This window comes from Ranitomeya imitator, chromosome 8 (assembly GCF_032444005.1).
Source record: "Ranitomeya imitator isolate aRanImi1 chromosome 8, aRanImi1.pri, whole genome shotgun sequence".
Taxonomy (NCBI): domain Eukaryota; kingdom Metazoa; phylum Chordata; class Amphibia; order Anura; family Dendrobatidae; genus Ranitomeya; species Ranitomeya imitator.
In genome coordinates, this window is record NC_091289.1 from 40603448 (window position 1) to 40628439 (window position 24992).

A 24992-nucleotide genomic window follows, 5' to 3' on the forward strand; every position below is an offset into this window, starting at 1 on the left:
TTCACGGCCCTATCCCGCCTTTGCGAACTTATGACCCAATTAGATAGACCTTTCCAGGCCGCTAAATAGCTCCCGATCGGTTGTCATTCACTTTTCCAGCTTTCAACAAAACTTTTTTAGCACACCTCTCCTTACAAAACAACTTCATCCGTTATGGTTTTGATTTTTTTTTTTCAGCTTAACTGCTCGCATCAGGTACTTCCACAACATTTCTATAGGATTAAGGTCAGGGCTGTTTTTTAAAGTTCAGCTTTATTCTTCTTTACGTATTCTTTTGCAGAGCGACTTGTGTGCTTTGGGTCATTGTCTTTCTGCACGATCCACATTCTCTTGAGATTTAGCTCATGGACAGATCTCCTGACGTTTTCCTTTAGAATTTGCTGCTAAATTAATTTTTCCATCAATGATGGCAGCCATCCTGGCCGAGATGCAGCAAAGCAGTCTTAAAGAGAACCCGTCAGGCTCCCCATGGCCTCCAACCCAGCAGCATTCGCCTATGTATGATTAAGCTCCCTGCCTAACCAGCCCTGTATAGCAAAATTCAGTTAAATAAATACCTTAAAAAAAGCATTTATATTGTCCCCGTTTCCTATTTTAATAAGGGCTTTGACTGGTTGATGGGGCATTAGTCGCCCTAGACTAGTCATAGTCAGCCCTCTTTCATCATCAGTGACGTCCGTTTTTTGTGGCTGGCCTAGTCCCTGCTCTACTGTGCATGTGGCGATTGACATATGCTCAATAGAATCCTGTCGCTGTGCTACCGTATATTCTTTTTTTAATACACAGTGACAGTGCGCTCCCTCGCTGACTCCGATGAGAAGTGTTGATTCAACAAGAGAGCGCACTGTCAGTATCGGAGCACAGACCAGTGATACTCGGCTCTCACTGGTCGAGTGTCATTGGCATATCGCATCGATGCTCTCGAATTGGATGCGATACACTGGTGGGACCCCAGCCTTGCTCTGTTTTTTAATCGGTTCCCTTGACTCCATACATTTTTTACCCCTTCCTTTTTTTGGGACACGGTAGAAGATCTTAAATGATACATTTTCCTCATTTTTTTTTGTAAATTGTCTATTTTTTTGTGTTTATTTTCATTTACCTTGTATAGAATGTGTTTGCGGCCTTTTGGGCATTTAAAAATGTCCTTGAACGGTTGGAAAAATGTATAAAATGCATTAAAAAAGCCTATCTTTGTTGTTCTTAACTCTATGGGGTTAAATAGCTGAGAAAATTAGTTGAACATGGGTTCGGCATATTCTGTTTTTTCTTCCGATGTGGCAAACAAGAGAATAATGTGCGAAAAGCATATCATACAGTTCCCGTTTTTAGTTTGCCCTCGATCTGTCAGTTTTAATTCATCCTGGCATGGTAGACATTGGAAAATAGGTGTCATTACAAGGTGAGCCGAAAGATTTTTTTTTTTTTTTGTTTTATTTGGTTTTTTTTTGTTGTTTTTTTCTTTCTATGACTTTAAAATACTTGGTCAGGGTGAAACTGTTGAGAGTATTCAGGATTCTGGCAGGAAATCTCATAAATCCTGTAGATTATAAGAGGTGTTTTTATATTGTTTTATGAAAGTCGTTACACTAAGTGCCTTCCTGTGATCATATCCAGAGCAGCGATTCTCACTTTGTTTGCTTAACATTTTTTTTTGGGGGGAAAAAAAGGGCTTGATCAGAAAGGTTTATATTGAACCTATGAAAATATATTCATTATTTGCTTAGATTATTGGATCCGGCTCCCTTTAGCAGTAGGAGAATTTCCTTCTAGCTGAGGTGAAAGGGAAGTTATATTCCTTACAACTAACTGTTGTAGCTATTCATTTCTTAAAACGTGTTCTTAATTTTAAATTGCATGGATAATTAAAGATATCTTGGACCAGTTGAGGCTGGTGTACTTACGTTGAAAATCCCTTTTCGAGTGGCTCTATAATCCTCAATTTAATAACCTCTTTTTATGCATGCTGTTAAAATGTTTATCTTGATATTCAGGAACCTAGAGCTGAAACCTTTCTTTGATTGGTGAGCACCAAGTCAGTGTAGGGAGACTTATAGGCCATGCAGTGTTCCTCTGGGAATTTAAATGGCTTTTTCAGACAGGAAGAAGACTTGAACTCTAGCGTCACTTGCTGGCTATAGCAATCCTGAAGGTCAATATCAACGAGTCCTCCCTCATGACTTTTGATAGGTTAAGAAGTTCAATCAGAACCTCCATTTGAAGACGTGTTTCAGGAATTTTGCCCCTCGTCGGTGCAGTGCGCAAGGTCTGATTTGACTGTGTGAAAGGCATCTGACAGGGGCCTTAAGGGGTAACATTTTTCTTTGTGGAAAGTGCTAACTGCGTGCAAGGAGACTTATTGGCTCCTCTGGGAGTATAAAATAGGCAAATCGGACGCCTTGCATTGCAGTGAGGAGGGGCAAACACCCCGAAACACGTGTCAGAAAATGGAGTTTCTAGTATGGCTTCTTAAACGAAGTCACATGGCAAGGCTTGTCAAAGGGTCAAAATTGAAAACTTATAGGATTGCTACATCCAATACATGCCACTAGAGTTTCCTGCCTCAAATTCTCTGAATAAACTATTTGCACATTTTAATATTAGGAAGGGAAATTTTTCAACAATGGCATGGATTTTCAAAGTAAACGCAATCCGCCTCATCAGGTCTAAAATTAATGTATACCGTTTTTATTGTGAAATCTGGTGACCAATCCACTGCCCCAATTGTACTGTATCCCCCCCCCCCTCCTCCAGTCTAAGATTTGGTAAATGCACTATGCTAGGCACAAAAGAGAGATTCATGTGTCCACTTCTGACCAGTGCCGTAAGTACAGGGGGGATGATAATTGCTCATGTAAATGGCTAAATCAGCCCCCTTCTCGCTCAGCCAATGCATAGAGACGGAGGCTGGCTTTGCTGTTGAACAGCACAGTCAACCAGTCACCGATAATGGTTATTATAATGGCGATTATCTACCAAACACAATGAGGTAAAGAACTTCAGTTTCCTCCCGCAAAGCCCAACTGACACCTGCAGCTTGTACAGCGCATCAGCAGGGAGGAGGGTCGCTGAGGATCTGGTGGAGATTGGGTTTTAGGCCATGTTCACACGTTTCTGATTTCCCTGCTGTTTTTTCTGCACTAAAAACCGCAGCTCTTGGCAGAAAACGCAGGTGCGTTTTTGGTGCGTTTTTTGATGCGGTTTTTAGTGTGGTTTTTTATGCAGTTTTCTCTGCAGAGTCTGTGTGTTTCTAGGAAGTTTTTTTAGGGTTAAAATGGCTGAAAATACCCTAACCCTACCCCTAACCCTAACCCTAACCCTAGTTCTAACTGTAGTGGGGGGAAAAAAAAAATTCTTTATTTTATTATTGTTACTACCTATGGGGGTGATAAAGGGGGGGGTCATTTACTTTTTTCTTTTTATTTTGATCACTGTGAGGTTACCACAGTGATCAAAATGTGCCTGGAACGAATCTGCCGGCCGGAAGATGGCGGCGCCCAGGGAGAAGACGGACGGACGGACGGACACCGGGAGGCCCGGTAAGTATAAGGGGGGGAGATGAGGGCACGGGGGGGGGGGGCGTCGGAGCACGGGGGGGCAGCCACACTCCGCCCACGCACTTCCTGCTGCAGCGGTTCTGCACCACAAACTGCAGAAAACCCGCAGATATTTTTTTCGTCTGCGGGTTTGACCCTCACAATGGAGGTCAATGGGTGCAGAACCGCTGCAGTTCTGCACAAAGAAGTGACATGCTCCTTCTTTTTTACCGCAGCTATTCAGCGCGGCTTTTTTAGTGAATTTCCGCATCATGTGCACAGTGGTTCCTGTTTTCCATAGGGTACATTGTACGGTACCCTGCATGGAAAACAGCTGCGGACCCGCAGCGGCAAAATCGCGGCGGTTCCGCAGTAAAAAACGCATTGTGTGAACATGGCCTAAAGGTTCAAAATGGTATTATTCTGAGATGGTTTTCAAAGTAAGTACAACAGGCCGATCAGGTATAAGAGATCTATTTAGCGTATTTAGATTTTGTGAAATCCGTCAACAGATCCTCATTAGGCACAATCTGCAGAACAATGACGTATTGTAAAATTACGTGATCGCTCCTCTTCTTGCTGTACACAGTGTGGGTGGCCTCCAGGTGAATTTCTGCGGAGTAAGCCGAATGTTTTTCACATGACTGTGTGTAGGCTGTGAATACAGATGACATCAGTGTAATTTCAGAGATGGCAGACATTCCTTTAATGTTTCTATAGATTATTAAAAAAAATATATATATGTATATATATAAGAAACAGAAGCATTTGCATTTATAAATCAAAGGAAGTAACATCCGTCTTGACAATGGACCTGTCGGTCGTCCCGCGGCATTGTGCCGGTGATGTTACACAAGCTCGGGGTCGGGGAGACCGTGCCCTGCTATCCCGCCATCACACTGCTCCTTCCCAGGCCGGACACAGGACTTTTATGAGATCCTCTCGCTCGCTGGAGATCTGTTACAGGGTGTTTGGGCCCCATTTGGCCACTTGGCTGGAGGGAAAACCAAAGTAAATGGAACTGCCGCGCAGATTACTTCCAGATGTCGAGTTCTATAAACACATATTGCCGTGGCCGGACTCGTGGCTGCAAACATTCAGCTTTATTAAAACATGGGAAACACACATGTGCATCTGACATACCGTCATTTGTATTACTGGGAATTAATTTGCAATTACAAATATCCCGTCGTCTTCCCTGCCGCTCGGCGCCGGCACATGCACGCTACGCTGGTCCTGTGAAATGCCCGGCAGCCCCCATAGTGTCCTATGGCTAATTTACTTATTATAGAGAAGCGCTTCACTCACCCGTTTGGACCAATAAATTGACCCTGTCCATATAAAAACTCCTTCTTAAAGACCGCTAATTAATTAGTCCTACCCATTATATTCCGAGAGGTTCAGTCTTTTTTTTCACTCATACAATTTTATTTATTTTGTATTTTTCTTCAGATTAAATCTCACCTCCAGTGTAATGACATTTTGACATTTGCTCTCACAGTAAGATTTGATGGAAGATATTTTTTTTTTTCTTTAATTGAAAGCTCGTTTTATTTCCTTTTTTTTTTTGTTTTCGAGACAAGTGTCAACAGCCGCGCCAACTGAGCCACCAATGGAGGACGTTGTATACATGTGGATCCAGACATGTTTAATTGGTGATATTTGGTGCTCAAAAAAAATTTTTTGTATTTTTATTTTTTTTTTTCTTTCATTTTGCATTTCCAGCTGTGAAACCGCCAAATTTGACAAAGGAGACGTCTTTAAACATGCACATATGTTTTATTTTTAGTTAATTTTTTCTTGGTGTTACTTTCCCCAAAAATTTAAGAAAAAGGGCATGTAATGAAATAATAATAAGAAGCTAGCTCTACTTACTGGGTTTAACCCGGTTTGTCTAGAACCGAGCGCTGCAGCAGTGGTTTCCTTCAGGACAGGAAGCAATGACGTCCTCTTCTTTGGTCACTTGACTGCTGAAACCTGTGATTGGCTGCAGCGGTCATTGACTGGGTCAGGATATTATGCGATGACAGGCCGTTCCAAACAGATATCAGTAGTCAAGCGACCAAAGAACAGGATGTTATAATTTCCTGGCTTCCAATTCTTTGTCCGGATAGCCGCTCCATGATTGTAGTACTGAAATGGCCCCTTTAAATCCATTTTGGGGGAGCTGATTGGCTAGAAGAGATCACAAACGTTGATCTAGTCAGAAAATTAGGTATAAAGGGGTCAACCCGTCATTAGTGGCCCCAGGGTGCTGTATAAATGAAACATAAATGATACTTTCCTCCTGGGGTGGCGCCACTTCACCACTCTCAATGTCACATGACCATGGCAGCTTACCAGTGGCTACAGATCCGCTACATTACAATTCCGACTGACCAATAAATGGAGGAGTGGCGCCTGTCTGTAATTTATCCAACATCCTCGGACCATTAGTATAATTTTTTCCAGTAAAGGACAATCCTTTTTAATGTGCACCATTAACCGTTTATGGATCTTTATATACAGCATTTGGCTAGAGCATCAGAATTTCTCTCCGTATTGTAGTACAAGAAGATTATCTTCATAGTTCTTATAGGAGGAAATAGGACAGTGGAGGATTGAATGGCTCTTTCACATATTATGAAATGCAAGCAGATAGAGGCTGAGCTGTGAATACTAGTAACAGGTGGCGCAGATTTTCATTTTTTTAAACCCTATTACTCCTCCAACTCTTTCACCTACTTATACTGTTCCTCCTAATCTTTCATCTACTCTTACTCTTCCTACCCTTTCTTCTACTACTATTCCTAATACTCCTCCTACTGTTTCCACTTCTCCTCCTACTCTCTCCTACACTTCCTTTTCTCCCACTCTCTCCTATGCTTTCGTCCAGTTCTCCCACTCTGCCCATACGCTTTCTTCCACTTCTCCCCCACTTCCTCCTACTCTTTCTTCCAATACTCCTCCCACTCTCCCCATACGCTTTCTTCCACATCTCCTCCCACTCTCTCCTACATTTTCTTCCACTTCTCCCACTCTCTCCTACTCTTTTATCCGCTTCTCCACACTTCCCATACACTTTCTTCCTCTTCTCCCCCACTTTCTTCTATGCTTTCGTCCACTTCTCTTCCCACTCTTCCAAAACACTTTCTTCTGCTTCTCCCCCCACTCTCCTACACTTTCTTCCACTTCTCCTACGCTTTCTTCCACTTCTACGCTTTCTTCCACTTCTCCCACTCTCCCTTTATGCTTTCTTCTACTTCTCCTCCCACTCCTATGCTTTTGTCCTCTTCTCCTCCCACTCTCCCTTTACGCTTTTGTCCTCTTCTCCTCCCACTCTCCCCATACGCTTTCTTCCACTTCTCCCCCACTTCCTCCTACGCTTTTGTCCACTTCTCCTTTCACTCATGCCAAACACTTTCTTCTGCTTCTCTCTCCGCTCTCTCCTACGCTTTCTTCCACTTTTCCTCTCCTCCCACTCTCTCCTATTCATTTGTCCCCTTCTCCTCCCACTCTTTTTATGCTTTCTTCCGCTTCTCTTCCTGCTCTCTCCTGCGCTTTCTTCCTCTTCTCCTCCCACTCTCCCCATACGCTTTCTTCCACTTCTCCTCCCACTCTCTCCTATGCATTTGTCCCCTTCTCCTCCCACTCTCCCCATACGCTTTCTTCCACTTCTCCTCCCATTCTCTCCTGCGCTTTCTTCCACTTCTCCTCCCACTCTCCTCATACGCTTTCTTCCACTTCTCCCCCACTTCTCCTTTCACTCTTGCCAAACTCTTTCTTCTTCTTCTCCCTCCGCTCTCTCCTACGCTTTCTTCCACTTCTCCTCCACTTTCTCCTACGCTTTTGTCCACTTCTCCTTTCACTCTTGCCAAACTCTTTCTTCTGCTTCTCCCTCCGCTCTCTCCTACGCTTTCTTCCACTTCTCCTACGCTTTCTTCCACTTCTCCTCCCACTCTCTCCTATGCATTTGTCCCCTTCTCCTCCCACTCTCCTTTTATGCTTTCTTCCGCTTCTCTTCCTGCTCTCTCCTGCGCTTTCTTCCTCTTCTCCTCCGCTCTCTCCTACGCTTTCTTCCACTTCTTCTACGCTTTCTTCCACTTCTCCTCCCACTCTCTCCTATGCATTTGTCCCCTTCTCCTCCCACTCTCCTTTTATGCTTTCTTCCGCTTCTCTTCCTGCTCTCTCCTGTGCTTTCTTCCGCTTCTCCTCCCGTTCTCTCCTGCGCTTTCTTCCACTTCTCCTCACACTCTCCCCATACGCTTTCTTCCACTTCTCCCCCACTTCCTCCTACGCTTTTGTCCACTTCTCCTTTCACTCATGCCAAACACTTTCTTCTGCTTCTCTCTCCGCTCTCTCCTACGCTTTCTTCCACTTTTCCTCTCCTCCCACTCTCTCCTATTCATTTGTCCCCTTCTCCTCCCACTCTTTTTATGCTTTCTTCCGCTTCTCTTCCTGCTCTCTCCTGCGCTTTCTTCCTCTTCTCCTCCCACTCTCCCCATACGCTTTCTTCCACTTCTCCTCCCACTCTCTCCTATGCATTTGTCCCCTTCTCCTCCCACTCTCCCCATACGCTTTCTTCCACTTCTCCTCCCATTCTCTCCTGCGCTTTCTTCCACTTCTCCTCCCACTCTCCTCATACGCTTTCTTCCACTTCTCCCCCACTTCTCCTTTCACTCTTGCCAAACTCTTTCTTCTTCTCCCTCCGCTCTCTCCTACGCTTTCTTCCACTTCTCCTCCACTTTCTCCTACGCTTTTGTCCACTTCTCCTTTCACTCTTGCCAAACTCTTTCTTCTGCTTCTCCCTCCGCTCTCTCCTACGCTTTCTTCCACTTCTTCTACGCTTTCTTCCACTTCTCCTCCCACTCTCTCCTATGCATTTGTCCCCTTCTCCTCCCACTCTCCTTTTATGCTTTCTTCCGCTTCTCTTCCTGCTCTCTCCTGCGCTTTCTTCCTCTTCTCCTCCCGCTCTCTCCTACGCTTTCTTCCACTTCTCCCGCTCTCTCCTACGCTTTCTTTTACTTCTCCCGCTCTCTCCTGCACTTTCTTCCATTTTCCCCCCCACTTTCTCCTACGCTTTCTTCCACTTCTCTTCCTGTTCTCTCCTACTCCTTTACCTCCTACCACTCCTATCCTTCTAGAAATTATTCCATGTTGTACGTAAGCAATTAAATAAATATTTATATTCTTTTTTGAGGCAGAATATTCTTGTAAGTGCTTATAGTCAAATCCCTCAAATGTTAAATTTTGTTGTCAATATTTACAAAGCAAGTAGTCATCCAATTCACGTCCTTCCTTTTTTCCTAGAAGACTGTGTTGAACGGATGAGTCAGTCTCTGCTATTTATTATCCTCCTGTGAAACTCTCCTACCTGAATCTACACTGTCCTCTACAGAGCGTTACATCTGCTTATCGTGCCATTGCCTTTTCAGTTTGTACGTTATATTTTGAGTATCCCAATGCTGTTGGTTTTTTTTTTATATACATATATTTTTTTTAACCTTTTTAGTTTTTCCCTTTGTTCTTTGTGTGCCTCCTAGTTATATATTTCTGCACAATGTTTTTGTGTGCGATTGCTCACATGCAACAAGTTAGACAGGAAATAAACATCCCTTTCGGCCTTCACTTAGATGAAAGGAAGCTTAAGTGATGTGTACCGACTGGTAATTCAGTCAATGGAGATGGATATAAACAAGTGGACAGACCTTAAGTGTTTTCATATTTTGTTATAATACACCACCCTGGGTATTGCTTGCAAATGAGTTTTTTAGATGTTCTCCAATTTATTGCTTATGAAGATCAACACATCCTCCTATGCCATGCACGGAAAGGCTAACCGCACTATTTTTCTAGAATAAAAACATCTGCCCCTGGTTGTCCTGCCATTAAATACTTTTTGCTATATGTGCATTCGTTTCACTCCCACAGCTTGACACAACTGATCGAATCCACTTTTACTCCCGGCGTCCTACACAAATTGGCACCAAGTGGTCAAGTAGACATGTCCAAGCCATCTTCAAAATCCATGATGGCCTTCAATGGTGAATAGTAGGCATATGGTCTCTTATGAAATATCACTGATTTGCTTTAGGCCAGGCTTTGGCAACCCCTGATCCTCCTGCTGTTGAACAACTTTTCTTCTCGCAAACTCTGCCAGTGCCGCCAAAGTTAAGTGGACACCGTCCATGACCTCAGCCATAGTCGCCTAATATTGTATCGCTGCTCCTTGTGCCGCCAAGACAGCGTTGACCCCTTCGAGTCATTGACTGAAATACAGATTTATACATTGAAAACAGAATAACATGTGAAACCTTTCAGATTATAAGTATATACAGTGCAGACCAAAAGTTTGGACACACCTTCTCATTTAACGTTTTTTCTGTATTTTCATGACTATGAAAATTGTACATTCACACTGAAGGCATCAAAACTATGAATTAACACATGTGGAATTATATACTTATCAAAAAAGTGTGAAACAACTGAAATTATGTCTTATATTCTAGGTTCTTCAAAGTAGCCACCTTTTGCTTTGATGACTGCTTTCCACATTCTTGAAATTCTCTTGATGAGCTTCAAGAGGTGGTCACCAGGAATGGTCTTCCAACAGTCTTGAAGGAGTTCCCAGAGATGCTTAGCACTTGTTGGCCCTTTTGCTTTCACTCTGCGGTCCAGCTCACCCCAAACCATCTCGATTGGGTTCAGGTCTGGTGAGTGTGGAGGCCAGGTCATCTGGCGTCGCACCCCATCACTCTCCTTCTTGGTCAAATAGCCCTTACACAGCCTGGAGGTGTGTTTGGGGTCATTGTCCTGTTGTAAAATAAATGATGGTCCAACTAAACGCAAACCGGATGGAATAGCATGCCGCTGCAAGATGCTGTGGTAGCCATGCTGGTTCAGTATGCCTTAAATTTTGAATAAATCCCCAACAGTGTCACCAGCAAAGCACCCCCACACCATCACACCTCCTCCTCCATGCTTCACGGTGGGAACCAGGCATGTAGAGTCCATCCGTTCACCTTTTCTGCGTCGCACAAAGACACGGTGGTTGGAACCAAAGATCTCAAATTTGGACTCATCAGACCAAAGCACAGATTTCCACTGGTCTAATGTCCATTCCTTGTGTTCTTTAGCCCAAACAAGTCTCTTCTGCTTGTTGCCTGTCCTTAGCAGTGGTTTCCTAGCAGCTATTTTACCATGAAGGCCTGATGCACAAAGTCTCCTCTTAACAGTTGCTGTAGAGATGTGTCTGCTGCTAGAACTCTGTGTGGCATTGACCTGGTCTCTAATCTGAGCTGCTGTTAACCTGTGATTTCTGAGGCTGGTGACTCGGCTAAACTTATCCTCAGAAGCAGAGGTGACTCTTGGTCTTCCTTTCCTGGGGCGGTCCTCATGTGAGCCAGAGTTTCTTTGTAGTGTTTGATGGTTTTTGCCACTGCACTTGGGGACACTTTCAAAGTCTTCCCAATTTTTTGGACTGACTGACCTTTATTTCTTAAAATAATGACAGCCACTCGTTTTTCTTTACTTAGCTGCTTTTTTCTTGCCATAATACAAATTCTAACAGTCTATTCAGTAGGACTATCAGCTGTGTATCCACCAGACTTCTGCACAACACAACTGATGGTCCCAACCCCATTTATAAGGCAAAAAATCCCACTTATTAAACCTGACAGGGCACACCTGTGAAGTGAAAACCATTCCCGGTGACTACCTCTTGAAGCTCATCAAGAGAATGCCAAGAGTGTGCAAAGCAGTCATCAAAGCAAAAGGTGGCTACTTTGAAGAACCTAGAATATAAGATATATTTTCAGTTGTTTCACACTTTTTTGTTAAGTATATAATTCCACGTGTGTTAATTCATAGTTTTGATGCCTTCAGTGTGAATGTACAATATTCATAGTCATGAGAATACACAAAAATCTTTAAATGAGAAGGTGTGTCCAAACTTTTGGTCTGTACTGTATATAACAACAAAATCATTGATTACAAATACAAACTGAAGGGCAGAAATCCACAGCATCTCGTATTAGATAAAATCTCACATTTTTAGCTTTTTCCATGGAGATAGCAGCAATATCAATGTAGAAATAGCATATGGTCGGTTAGACTGACCAAGAGCCCCTTATGACTTCAACGCAGCTTTCACCTTGAGAAACATATGAATAGCGTACGTACACAGACCAGCTACAGTTAGCGACTAGAAATAATATACCATGTTATGAACTCTCTGTGCCCAGTAGTTTTTAGCATCTTATAGGGGAATTTGTTATCATATTTTTGCCATCTCATCTGATAGCAGCATGATTTGGGGGCAGAGACCCTGATTCCAGCAATGTGTCACTTACTTTACTGATTGCAGCAGTTTTCTTGGTTTCAGATGTAACAGACCTCTGACTACTGAGCTCTGTACAGCCCCATCCACACCGCTGATTGGCAGCTGTGCACACTGTATATAGACAGAAAACTGATAATCAGTGGTGGGTGTGTAGTTGGACTAGGAGGCGCAAGATGCCTAGTCCTGTAATGATAATCTCCTGCTGATAAAACACTGATTTTATTGAAACAGCAACATGCAGCCTAGTAAGTGACACATCGCTGGAATCAGGGTCTCAGCCCCTGCATCATGGTGCTCTGAGATTACATAGCAAAAATGTGTTGACCTATTATCTTCCATTCAAATGAATGCCAAAAAAACTGAACTAAAAACAGAACGAATATGCGACTAAAAACGCATCAAAAATGCGTGCAGCATCTGGGGCGCAGTATAAGTGCTCCTTGTTTTCTTTTTTTAGCAGGATCTGCGTGACAAAATATGCATAAAACTAATCCTGCTACACTTGGGTAATTCTTGAATTAACGGCTACATGAAAGAGCTCTTAGAATGCCGATTGGGAGAGGATTCATTTGTAGTTAATCACGATGATCAGCATCTACGTCTTCAGAGGAATACACTGTATATTCTAGGAACTGCAGAGTAACTCTAGACAGCCGCTTGCCAACTTTTCTTGGCTGCCTTATTGCCAGATCTGCTGGCAGATGCTATTTCTATGTTTTGAAAAAAAAAATGTCTTTTTAATAGTTTGTAATTTTTTTTCGTTTTTGGTCTTTTAAAGTGACTGTCAGCACAAAATGACTGTTCAAACCAAGCACAGAAGCTTGGTGCACACTTGGTGTGGCTGAGCAGTTGAGTGCACATTCCCACTTTTTAAAACTTTTTTTGCATCTTCCGCCATCCCTCTTATTTATTGACAGCTCTGGTATTACGTGACCAAGAGGAGAGCAGATATGGATGGGAGGTTGCTCTGCTTGGTTTGAGCAGTCGTTTTGTGCCGACAAACCCTTTCAAAGTTGGAAACTAAGACCGTACACTCCACTTTTTTTTTTTTTTTTTTGCAGTGAAGTAACTTGCTGTCCAACCTGAAAGCCTGTAGGTATACACTACTCATAAATATAAAGAGAACACTAAAATCTCACATCCTAGATATCACTGAATGAAATATTCCAGTTGCAAATCTTTATTCATTACATAGTGGAATGCATTGAGAACAATAAAACATAAAAATGATCAATGTAAATCAAAATTAATATCCCACGGAGGTCTGGATTTGGAATGATTCTCAAAAAGTGGAAAATCAAATTACAGGATGATCCAACTTCAGTGGAAATATCAACAAGGTAATGATGCTCAGTAGTGTGTGTGGCCTCCACGTGTCTGTATGATCTCCCTACAACGCCTGGGCATGCTCCTGATGAGGCAGCAGATGTTCTCCTGAGGGATCTCCTCCCAGCCCTGGACTAAAGAATCCATTGACTTCTGGACAGTCTGTGGTGCAACGTGACGTTGGTGGATGGAGCGAGACATGATGTCCCAGATGTGTTCGATTGGATTCAGGTCTGGGGAATGGGCGGGCCAGTCCATAGCTTCAATGCCTTCATCTTGCAGGAACTGCTGACATACTCCAGCCACATGAGGTCTGGCATTGTCCTGCATTAGGAGGAACCCAGGGCCAACCGCACCAGCATATGTTCTCACAAGGGGTCTGAGGATCTCATCTCGGTACCTAATGGCAGTCAGGCTACCTCTGGTGAGCACATGGAGGGCTCTGCAGCCCTCCAAAGAAATGCCACCTCACACCATTACTGACCCACGGCCAACCGGTCATGCTGAAGGATGTTGCAGGCAGCAGATCGCTCTCCACAGCGTCTCCAGACTCTGTCACATGTGCTCAGTGTGAACCTGCTTTCATCTGTGAAGAGCACAGGGCGTCCGTATCAATTCTGCCTGGTGTTCTCTGGCAAATGCCAAGCGTCCTGCACAGTGTTGGGCTGCAAGCCCAATACCCACTTGTGTGGGTCAGGCCCTCATACCATCCTGATGGACTCTGTTTCTGACAGTTTGAGCAGACACATGCATGTTAGTGACCTGCTGGTGGTAATTTTGCAGGGCTCTGGCAGTGCTCCTCTTGTTCCTCCTTGCACAAAGGAGGAGGTTCGCGGTCCTGCTGCTGGGTTGTTGTCTCTTGGTGCACTGGCCTGTCTCTTGGTATCTGCTCCATGCTCTGGATAATGTGCTGACAAACACCGCAAACCTTCTTGCCACAGCTCGCATTGATGTGCCATCCTAGATGAGCTGCACTACCTGAGCAACTTCTGTGGGTTGTAGACACCGCCTCATGCTACTGTACAGTACCTCTAGGGGTGAGAGCAATGACGAAATGGAAAAGTGACCAAAACAAGAGCCAAAATGGATGAGGACAGAAAAATGGTCTATGGTCTACCCCTGCAGATCCACTCCTTTATAGGGGTTGTCTTGCTAAGTGCCTATGATTTCTGCCTGTTGTCTTTTTTCTATTTACACAACAGCAGGAGAAATTGATTCACAATCACTGTTGCTTCCTAACTGGACAGGCTGATTTCACAGAAGTGATTGACTTGGAGTTACATGGTGTTGTTTAAGTGTTCCCTTTATTTTATTGGGCAGTGTACATGATACAGGTGTTTACAGAATGTGTTATTCTCAAAGCGCCCTATACTCTACTTCTGGCTGCTTTTGGTGACCACCTCTTGAAAAAGAAGGTTTTCACTCTCCTGACATGTATTTTGTTTATCAGACACTTGTATTTCCTATAAAATAATTATTCTGGATTTTTTGGGAACTCTATATTTTGCTACTTCTCTGTTATTCCTCCTAGAAATCTGTATATCAATTGTAGCACTTAGTTATCAAAGCAGTGTATCCCTTTGCATCCTGAGACTGTTCAATCAGTGCTGACCATCATGATTAAGGGAGCTTAGTCTCCAGAAACGCGTTGAGATTCTTACCCATATGGTTGTGCTGAAGTCTGTATCCTCCATGTTTAAAGTTTGTGAATAAAGAAAACTCTTTTTTTACGGACTCGGTGAAGCTGGACATTCCTTTCTTTCATTCTTGTATCAACCTTTTTTTCTGTAGTGTCGGGTACACGAGAACAGCGGCGTAACTGTAAAAGCAAGAAATGTAATCTGCGCTATTGAGCGGAATCTAGAGGGGAACATGCAGCAAACGGAAATCGGCTTTCCTTATCAATCTTCAGAGACGTCTCTGGAAATATGTACGGTATATGAGATGACCTGTCGAGGCTACACATTCATTGGCGCAGCTGGGAAAATTAATGTCAAGGGCAATAAGGAAAACTATCCGCCATATACAGTTACCCACGCCGCCGTTTATTAGATTACATCTACAAAATATTTGCAGCTCATGTTTTTAAAGAGACGTACTTTTTTTTTTTTGTTTTTTTCGCATTTGGAGGCAGTGCCCTTCGGATGAAGGTGAGAGCGTATTCATCTGTGAGTAGCTGACATTTATATTTCTTTCATGTAATGTAACGCCTCCCTGCTACACTTTGCACCAAATAGTTTTGGTAAGTATTGATCAGAATCTTATTAAAAAAAAAAAAACTTTTAAAGGGGTTGTCTACTTCTAGGACAACCCCTTCTTAAATTAAATGTTCGGATAATAAAGCCTATACTCTCCTCCCGTGCCAGCTCTGTTCCCGCGGTGTTGGCACTCGCAGTCTCTGGGGCTGTGATATGCGGTGTTGTGCCGCCGGCGCCCAAACATTGCTGGCGTCTCTGTCTCTGCCATGGACAAACTAGACATGAAGAAGAAGCCCAGCGCTGCAGCTCACCCCAAAGTTCCTCCTCTTCCTCACTTTGTCTGAAGGCGGAAACAGTGACGCCAGCTCTGATAGGGCGTTGGGCATCACGTGTCATTCCACCGCATCACCGCTCCGAGACCGTGAGTGCCGACTCGGTAGGAACAGAGCCGGCACAAGAGGTGAGTATAGGCTTTATTATTCTATCCAGGCCAAACATTTAGTTTAAGAAGGGATTGTCCTAGTAGTGGCCAACCCCTTTGAACCTGAGGTGAACAAAACCTTAGATTCGGAGTTCACCATTTTGCCAGCAAATTGTAAGAAATACAGTCATCGCGAGCAGTTTCAATATCGAATGACAAGGATGCTGAACAATAACATCGTCAAGAGATATTATTATTGACCAAACCAATATCAAACGATGACCATATTCCTACATAGATCCTTGGGGGCGGTCAGCAAACCAAGCACCACCAACAAAAGTGTACAAATAGAAACTATTTTATACCCAGAATCAAATACGAAGTATAAAGTTGATCAAACGGATAACAACCAAATCATTAGAACCAAGAAACATTGATTCCTTAAGCTTTTAATCACATAATGTCATAATTACCTTAAAGCAGTGTCCCCCAAGTCCGGTTCTCAAGAGCCACCAACAGGTCATGTTTTCAGGATTTCCTTAGTATTGCACAGGTGATAATTGCTTCACCTGGACAGGCAAGCATTCAATCACCTGTGCAATACTAAGGAAATCCTAAAAACATGACCTGTTGGTGGCTCTTGAGGACCGGAGTTGGGGAACACTGCCTTAAAGGAACCCTTGACGTAGGGCCTCCTGGTTTTGCCACCTTGGTGTTGCCCTCATCTCCTTGGAATGTCCTCTCTATGGCATGGCCCATCACTGAATGCCAACCTTCCTTCCATCTCTCAATCTCCTCTCCCTCCATCCTCCCCCTGTGTCACACTTGGGTTGTTTATATCCAACTTTTTGACATCAGCTGAGCACCTCGTCCGTCAATCTGGAGACACCTTGTGAAAAAAGTATATTGATCTACCTGCTCTTTCCCTACAATATGAAGGATGAGGACATCTTGATTATTCTTCATTCACACACTCTATTGGCGGTTGGCCGGGTGGTTTCCCCCCTAATGGTTGCAATGCAATGGTGGGCTTCTTGTGGTCTCTGGCACCTTTGTCTTTTCGGATACATTGATATTGAACTTACTAATCACCACTCTAGAAATTGACCAAAGTCCTAACTTTTACCTTCAAAATACAAAATTCTATATACTAGTATTTTGACATCCTACATCTGTTTATCTTACAAGATTCCAAAAACGTGTTTGTTTGTGTTTTTTTTTTTTTTTTTTTTTTTTTTTTTTATTTCTTGCTTGATGATTCTATTTATTTTAGCTTTAATCTTTTGTAATGATTTGCTCTGCCTGCTCGGTTTCGGGATGCGGGCACCCATTAAACAATTTATGCACAATGCCCGCGTTCTAAGAATCTTTTTCAGAACCCGGCAATCAGCTGCTGCGATTAGTCACCAAGTAATTAAAAGACAGCATGCAGGTACCTGCCAAATCCGACAATTATGTTTCTTGTGTGTTGGAGAGGAAAAAAACAGTGGGTAGAAGAGGTCAAGTATTTTAAATGGAAAATCTTTTAATCTCTAAAAATGCCTACGGTTCTGATTGCGAGTATTTAATTGAAAAATGATGTTTGGCAGCAATTCCCCATGTGATGGTTTTTAGCTGAACTCGGAAAATGCAACCAACGCCCATCTGATGTAGTCGCTGCGTTCCTGACCTTAGGGTAGCTATGTTTATTTTCATTTGTGTCGGACCAATTGGCCGTTTCCCTTTCCAGGTGTAGTGTAAAGTATAGGGTATTTATGAAATCGACTTTTTATTAAATTTTTTGGTAAACCTAGAAATAAGTTCTTGCAATGGACAGCACAGTGGCTCGGTGGTTAGCATTGTATGGTGGCTCAGTGGGTAGCATTGTATGGTGACTCAGTGGTTAGCATTGTATGGTGACTCAGTGGTAAGCATTGTATGGTGACTCAGTGGTTAGCACTGTATGGTGGCTCAGTGGGTAGCATTGTATGGTGGCTCAGTGGTTAGCACTGTATGGTGGCTCAGTGGGTAGCATTGTATGGTGGCTCAGTGGTTAGCACTGTATGGTGGCTCAGTGGGTAGCATTGTATGGTGACTCAGTGGTTAGCATTGTATGGTGACTCAGTGGTTAGCACTGTATGGTGGCTCAGTGGGTAGCATTGTATGGTGGCTCAGTGGTTAGCACTGTATGGTGGCTCTGTGGTTGGCACTGTGGGGTGACTCAGTGGGTAGCACTGTATGGTGACTCAGTGGTTAGCATTGTATGGTGACTCAGTGGTTAGCACTGTATGGTGGCTCAGTGGGTAGCACTGTATGGTGGCTCAGTGGTTAGCACTGTATGGTGGCTCAGTGGTTAGCACTGTATGGTGGCTCAGTGGTTAGCACTGTATGGTGGCTCAGTGGGTAGCACTGTATGATGGCTCAGTGGGTAGCATTGTATGGTGGCTCAGTGGTTAGCATTGTATGGTGGCTCAGTGGGTAGCACTGTATGGTGGCTCAGTGGTTAGCATTGTATGGTGGCTCAGTGGGTAGCACTGTATGGTGGCTCAGTGGATAGCCTTGCAGCACTAGGGTCCTAGGTTCAAATCCCTTCAAGGACAACATCTGCAAGGAGCTTGCGGGGGTTATCATAGGGGTGGAGGGTGGGCACGAGCAATTGTACCGATTAGCAAACTCTGTGGGGGCACACAATTTGACCTCGGCCCCTACTGCCACTTCTTCTTGGAGCAGCGCAGGGCACGGTGACAGCCGGCCAGGTGGCCTACCAGCTCTGAGTAAAGCAGGCCAGGACTTCTTTGATGACTCCATCGTCGGTGCTTCCTATGCAGAGCACAGCAGTCGAGATTAGTTTACGCTCTTCATAGGCAGCGACCAGATGACAAAGCTCACCATATAATGAAGGACGCTTTGTCGTCTTACTCATTGCTTGTACAGAGCGCAGCAGCCAAAGACTAACTTACCCCAACTGCTGTTCTCTGCATAGGAATCAATGGCGCTCCACTATCGTTATACTGTAGTGAACCTATTAATGAAATGTTGGTCCGCCCCTGTTCATTTTCTTTCACCCCAGTATTTTTCCTCTACTTCTACCCACGCGTTTTTTCAACCCATTCACACTCTGTAAGATGAGCCCTTACCTATCAGTCACCGCATCATCTGCTTCGGAATAAAGGAAATACTTCAAAGAGCCGATGTTTACCGTGACTCCCTGCCCAACTTCCCTTTGGCTCCATAAGACTCCGAGCCGCCTCGCTTATAAACAATCATTGTTTCACTTTATTGAAATCGCTAAACGATCCCGAGATGGTTGATCTCAAAGTACACACAGTCCAAGTAAGAGAGCGCTCGTCCTTTATTCCATAAACCCTCATCAGTCGTGAGACGAACAATAGAGATCAGCCGAGTCTCGTCATGACTTCTAATGTAATTATCGTCGGCACCAGAAACCTCATCTTTAGCATCGCTGAACCCATATGTGCTGTCATTTGTGTGTTCTGCCATCTCTTATTCTTATAAACCTCTCTTTGTACAAACATCATGAATGAGTCATAATAATCATTTTCTCCCATGTATTTATTTTGACAATGCTCTCTTCCTGCCAAGAAGAGGCACAGCCAATGTGAAAGAGGAATTAATTGGTGCCTATGCAAACCATCCACAGCCCTCTGCTATGTTGGGGATTTTTCAGATGAGTTGAAATAGATATTTATTTCGGAAAAAATATATATATAATGTGTGTGCACCCTGTAGATAAGACCGGTCCTAAAAGGCAGGGTTTCCTCCGGCTCTCTGCACACATACCTCTGCACAGAATACAGCTCATGCTCAGAATACTGTCCTATAGAAGTCAGTGAGTCATCTTTTAATTACTCTTTCATTATGCACAGAATATTCTACCCCAGAATTCTGAGTCATGTTTCGACTCACGTGTGTCTACTGTAAAGCATGTCTCGGAATGCTGTAAAAAAAAAAGGCTGCTCAGGCAAGATGACCACTACTATGATAAACAAAATTACATTAAGAAAATAAAAATATATAAAAAAAACTGGTAATTTTTTTTTTTTTTTAAAAGAGCCTCTATATACATATATATATACACACATATATGTAAAATATATATATATATATATATATATATATATATATATATATATATAATTTTTTTTTTTAGTTAGGTTGTGTTCTCACTTGTGCTGGAAGCTTCATTGCAAATATCAAATTTGAAAGGAGGAACTTGAACTTCGATTGTCCCAGATAAAGGAGTCCCACAGCAGACATCCCCTATACTTGCCCTACATACGTATCGCCTATATTTTATATTATATTATGTTATTTTTAAATAAACCCAGCTATTATTTGAAGATGCTATTTTCTGATTTTTCGATATTTTAAGAAAATCAATTTTGTGTCCATGATATTGTAGGTGGCCATCCCGACTGAGCTTCAGAGCTATGATTTACTTCTGCAGAAATAATGGTCTGGAAATACTCATTGAGTTCCATGGGAGAGTGTTCTAGGCATGCTCTGTGATCTGTGCAGAGGTCACTCTGCAGGGAGGGAGGAGAGGTGAGTGAATGACGGATCCTGTGTCATCCAGATAGTTGGGGTCCCTTTCCATTGTATTCCCGTGTACAATAAGAATAAGATTATGTCTAAAAACTGATCTCTACAAAGCAAACATTGTCTGTTCCTAGCCTTTTTATCTATTATTAGGCTAGTGGCCAGGGTGGTTTTTGTTATTGTTCTTTTTTTAACCTCGATTGTGACATATTTTTTTTAAAGCTCTCAGAACATACAATCTCTATTCTACCATTTGTTTTAAGGTATCAGACAGTCGGATCTTATTCTAAAATCACTTTCTATTGGTAAATATAAAAATGTTTGACAAATTAAACATGCAATGATTAAGGACTGTGCTTGAAACGCGTTTGACCTTTTTTATTTTTTTTTATCCCGTGATGGCTACTGTGCATTTTTATACGTACCAATAAAAAGTGATTTTAGAAGAGGATCTGACTGTTGGATACCATGGCTTTCCTCTCATTTTCTTAGGACTTACAACCCCGAGCTTTAGCGCCCTGTACTTTTCGATACGTGAGCTGACGTACCGTAATTTCCATGTTCCTTAAATTCCTTGATTTGAACTAATGGCCATTATCTGATGACACAATCCCTTTTTAAAATATGAATGCAATTTACTATTTTTGTATAATAAAGAAAAGCATCGGAAGCAAGTTCTACGAAGTCAATAAGTCAATGATTGTTTAAAATTGTTGTCTGTAATAGGTTATGTCTGCTAGCTGTACAGTTGTGATGTGATGATGCATGCCCGGACCACTCTGCCCTATCCTTACTGCATGTGCCGCTGCCCTTCCCCTCCTTCAGGAGGCCCCGTAGCAGAACACAGGTTTCAGATTCCTTTACTGTCTCCATCTGAAGCACCGATGAATGGCATTCTTAGAGACCTCGACCAAGCATATGAGTATAACAAGGCAGACGGAATCCAAAGTTTGCAAACGTGGACTTCATTTTTCCCCTTTTTTTTGTTGCGCGCTGTCTTTTATAACAAACACGATAGTGCTGTTGCTTCATCATACTCGATGGTTCCATCTGGATCCTGTTTTCATCATACTCGATGGTTCCATCTTTATCCTGTTTTCATCATACTCGATGGTTCCATCCGGATCCTGTTTTTCTTGGCTTCATTTGAAAAACTTTCAAAATGGATTTTGCAAACCTTCTGACATGGATTTTCAAAGCAAGTACACCAGCCTCATCAGGTGTAAGGGATCTATTTAAGAACGTATGCCATTTTTTATCATGAAGCCTGCAGTCTTTTGACAGATCAACTTTGAAGATTATCGGTGGCTTCTCTCTAAAATATGCCACAAATGGTCCAACTTCCCTGACAGCCGCATAGACAACTATTGACTAGAATGGCTGTTCGTGCAGCGACCAGAGCTGCCAGGAGAAGAGGGGCACTAAGCTTTCCTACTGTTACAGGTGCGTTTTTAGCGACCAGAACAGTCTGATATCAGAAATTGATCTTAGAACAGACAATCACGGACTTGGAAGAAATGACCTCTTTTGACCTTTGTTGGATTATTAAGACCTCTGGACCATAAAATGTGGATTAAAGTTCCTTGCTGCATTAAGAGGGAATTGACGCTGCCTTTGGTTGGGTCCACAGCAGGTTTTTTGCAGTACTGGACAGGTACTTATCTGCTCCTGGAGATTAAGGTGAAATCCAGCATACACGTGCTGGTACTGGAGTGTTGACGATGGAGCTCCGGAGCATTCCTGACGGATTTCACTAATCTTCTTAGTCTAGAGTGCCCGTGCATGGACAAAGACCACAATGCCATGTTATTTACTTACATAGAGGATGCAGGAAGGAAGCTACAGAATGTCCAAATGGACCCCTATGACAAATGACATTGATCGGAATCCATCACCTTTAGGCTCCGGAGATAAAAATAAAAGAAAATGGGTATTTCATGGTATACATTTTTTTATGTTGTGCTTATCTGGCTTGAACAGCATAGTCTGCTATGCTATTCTATCCAGCAAATCGAGCTGTACTGTCCTATTCCAGTGACGAAGGCCATAAGGACGCACTGCTTTAGCCTAGGGGCCTATAAATACGCTTTATGGACAACCCCTGCTACATCAATTCCGTATAGAGAGTAAAAGCAATGTACACTTGCCTCCTGTTGTGGCACCATCTTGGCCATGTCATCACCGTGGTTTTCAGTGTGTGACTGCTGTAGTCGCTGATCGACTGCAGCTCATCAATATTCCATCAGCCAGTGCAGAAGGCTACCACTGTTCAGAAGGGACTAGTCGGCTGGACCTGCTCAATATCGCACCTGAGCGGACAATCCGCTCTGATGAAACGGTAAAGGCTGCAGCCAATCAGTGCGAGGTGTCACATGGCACAACCATCTCACCTACCGGGTGGAAACGGCAGCACCAACTTCGATAGAACGGCAGCCCCTTTAACCTATATGCTATGAGTTTTCCTAGTGTACACTTTAAAAGGGTTGTCCGGCCTTAAGGTACCGTCACACTCAGCAACTTTGCAACGAGAACGACAACGATCCGTGACGTTGCAGCGTCCTGGATAGCGATCTCGTTGTGTTTGACACGCAGCAGCGATCTGGATCCCGCTGTGAGATCGCTGGTCGGAGCTAGAAGTCCAGAACTTTATTTGGTCGTCAGGTCGGCGTGTATCGTCATGTTTGACATCAAAAACAACGACGCCAGCAACGTTTTACATGGAGCTAACAACCAGCGAGAACGATAAGTGAGTCGCCGTTACGTCACTGGATCGCTCCTGCATCGTTCTGCTGTTGCCGGTGTTTGATGTCTCTACAGCGACCTAAACAGCGACGCTCCAGCGATCGGCTCGTTGTCTATATCTCTGCAGCGTCGCTGAGTGTGACGGTACCTTTAGACTACAAGTCTGCATTCATTCATGTGACCGGAAGTTTGTAATTTGCATATTCTCTGCCACATTCCAACTAGACATGTCTGGCCTAGCTCAATACACTTGCATTGAGTGAGGCCGCGCACGTCTAGTCGGCATGTGACCGCTTGTGTGCAAATCGCATGCTTGCGGTCACACTCATGCGTGCCTCTTTAAACTTGCTCTACAAGTGCAGGTAACATGTTAAAAAAAAATAAAAAAATTGATGCATGAAAAATGTCAGCCCCATATCGGTGCTTTTTAGCCACTTTTCCTTAGCATTTTTGTGTTTTTACAAATCTTCATCCTTTCATTAGTAGCATGTGTGCCGCTCTCAGGGAAGCCATCCCGTCACTTTCTTATCTGCATTCTGAGAAAGCTCTTCCAAACATCCTCATCATTCTCGGGGCAGTTACATCATGATTGATTTTTCGTGTGTTTACATCATTACTTCTCCAGCCTCTTTTCGGAGTCAGCTCGGTTCACGCAGCATTTGCCGTTGGGCTCCAAGACAGTTTGCTGAATCTTGGCCTCACATTTTTCAGTGACCTTATTTCCTTCACTTCCAACATCTCTGTCTAATTAATGTATTACTTAGTGTGTACAACTTGTAAATTGCGTCGCAGAGATCTCTTCTCCGTAGACGGAACTTTTTACATGTTGGTGTAAATGCTGAACTCTAGTATTTCTGTCTGCAGCGGCCCCAGGTGACGGCTGATCGCAGGGAGTCTCGGAATCCAAACCTGACATGACCCTTTAAGTAACGGGATACAGTTGATGGAATGATGGAAACGTTTGGAACCCCATAATCCTAACCTAAGCGGGCGACACACGACTCATCCCTAATCCAGTCATTTGTCCTGTGCAATCAGACTTTCTAATTTCAGAAAACCTAGGTGTGCCCGGTGTTGGTACCTGACGGCGTGCGCCACCCTGATGAGCCTATAGCTGCCCGTGAAAAATTGGGAGTTTCCCCTTCCTTATTACAAGAGCGTACTTTAATATGCTAATGACATTCCATTCCTATGTGTAGAAGATGTGAACCTTCTGCCCTTCTCACCCCTACGCAGGGGTCTGCTTTGGGAAAATATATTCTTAAAGGGAACCTGTCACCCCGAAATTCGCGGGTGAGGTAAGCCCACCGGCATCAGAGGCTTATCTACAGCATTCTGTAATGCTGTAGATAAGCCCCTGATGTTACCTGAAAGAGGAGAAAAAGAGGTTATATTATACTCACCCAGGGGCGGTCCCGCTGCTGGTCAGGTCAGATGGGCGTCTCTGGTCCACTGCGGCGCCTCCCATCTTCATTACAAGACGTCCTCTTCTAATCTTCAGCCACGGCTCCGGCGCAGGTGTACTTTGCTCTGCCTTGTTGAGGGCAGACAAAGTACTGCAGTGCGCAGGCGCCGGGCCTCTGACCTTTCCGGCGCCTGCGAAGTGCAGTACTATCCTCTGCCCTCAACAGGGCAGAGCAAAGTACGCCTGCGCCGGAGCCGTGGCTGAAGATTAGAAGAGGACGTCTTGTAATGAAGATGGGAGGCGCCGGAGCGGACCAGAGACGCCCATCCGACCGGACCAGCAGCGGGACCGCCCCTGGGTGAGTATAATCTAACCTCTTTTTCTCCTCTTTCAGGTAACATCGGGGGCTTATCTACAGCATTACAGAATGCTGTAGATAAGCCCCTGATGCCTGTGGGCTTACCTCACCCGCGAATTTCGGGGTGACAGGTTCCCTTTAAGTAAA

The 24992-nt window shown here is 43.7% G+C and overlaps 1 protein-coding gene across 3 annotated transcripts in view; it reads left to right on the plus strand.

Annotated features, from left to right (window-relative positions):
* Nucleotides 1–24992, plus strand: part of ATG7 (autophagy related 7) — a 203711-nt gene that overhangs the window by 111000 nt on the left and 67719 nt on the right. For 2 of the 3 annotated variants that reach the window (XM_069736767.1, XM_069736768.1), the window contains exon 19: nt 14974–15112. The exons of the other annotated variant lie outside the window; for it this stretch is intronic. In XM_069736767.1, the coding sequence (XP_069592868.1) occupies nt 14974–15112 (139 nt within the window). The remainder of the gene's footprint in view (nt 1–14973; nt 15113–24992) is intronic. 3 annotated transcript variants of the gene reach the window in all.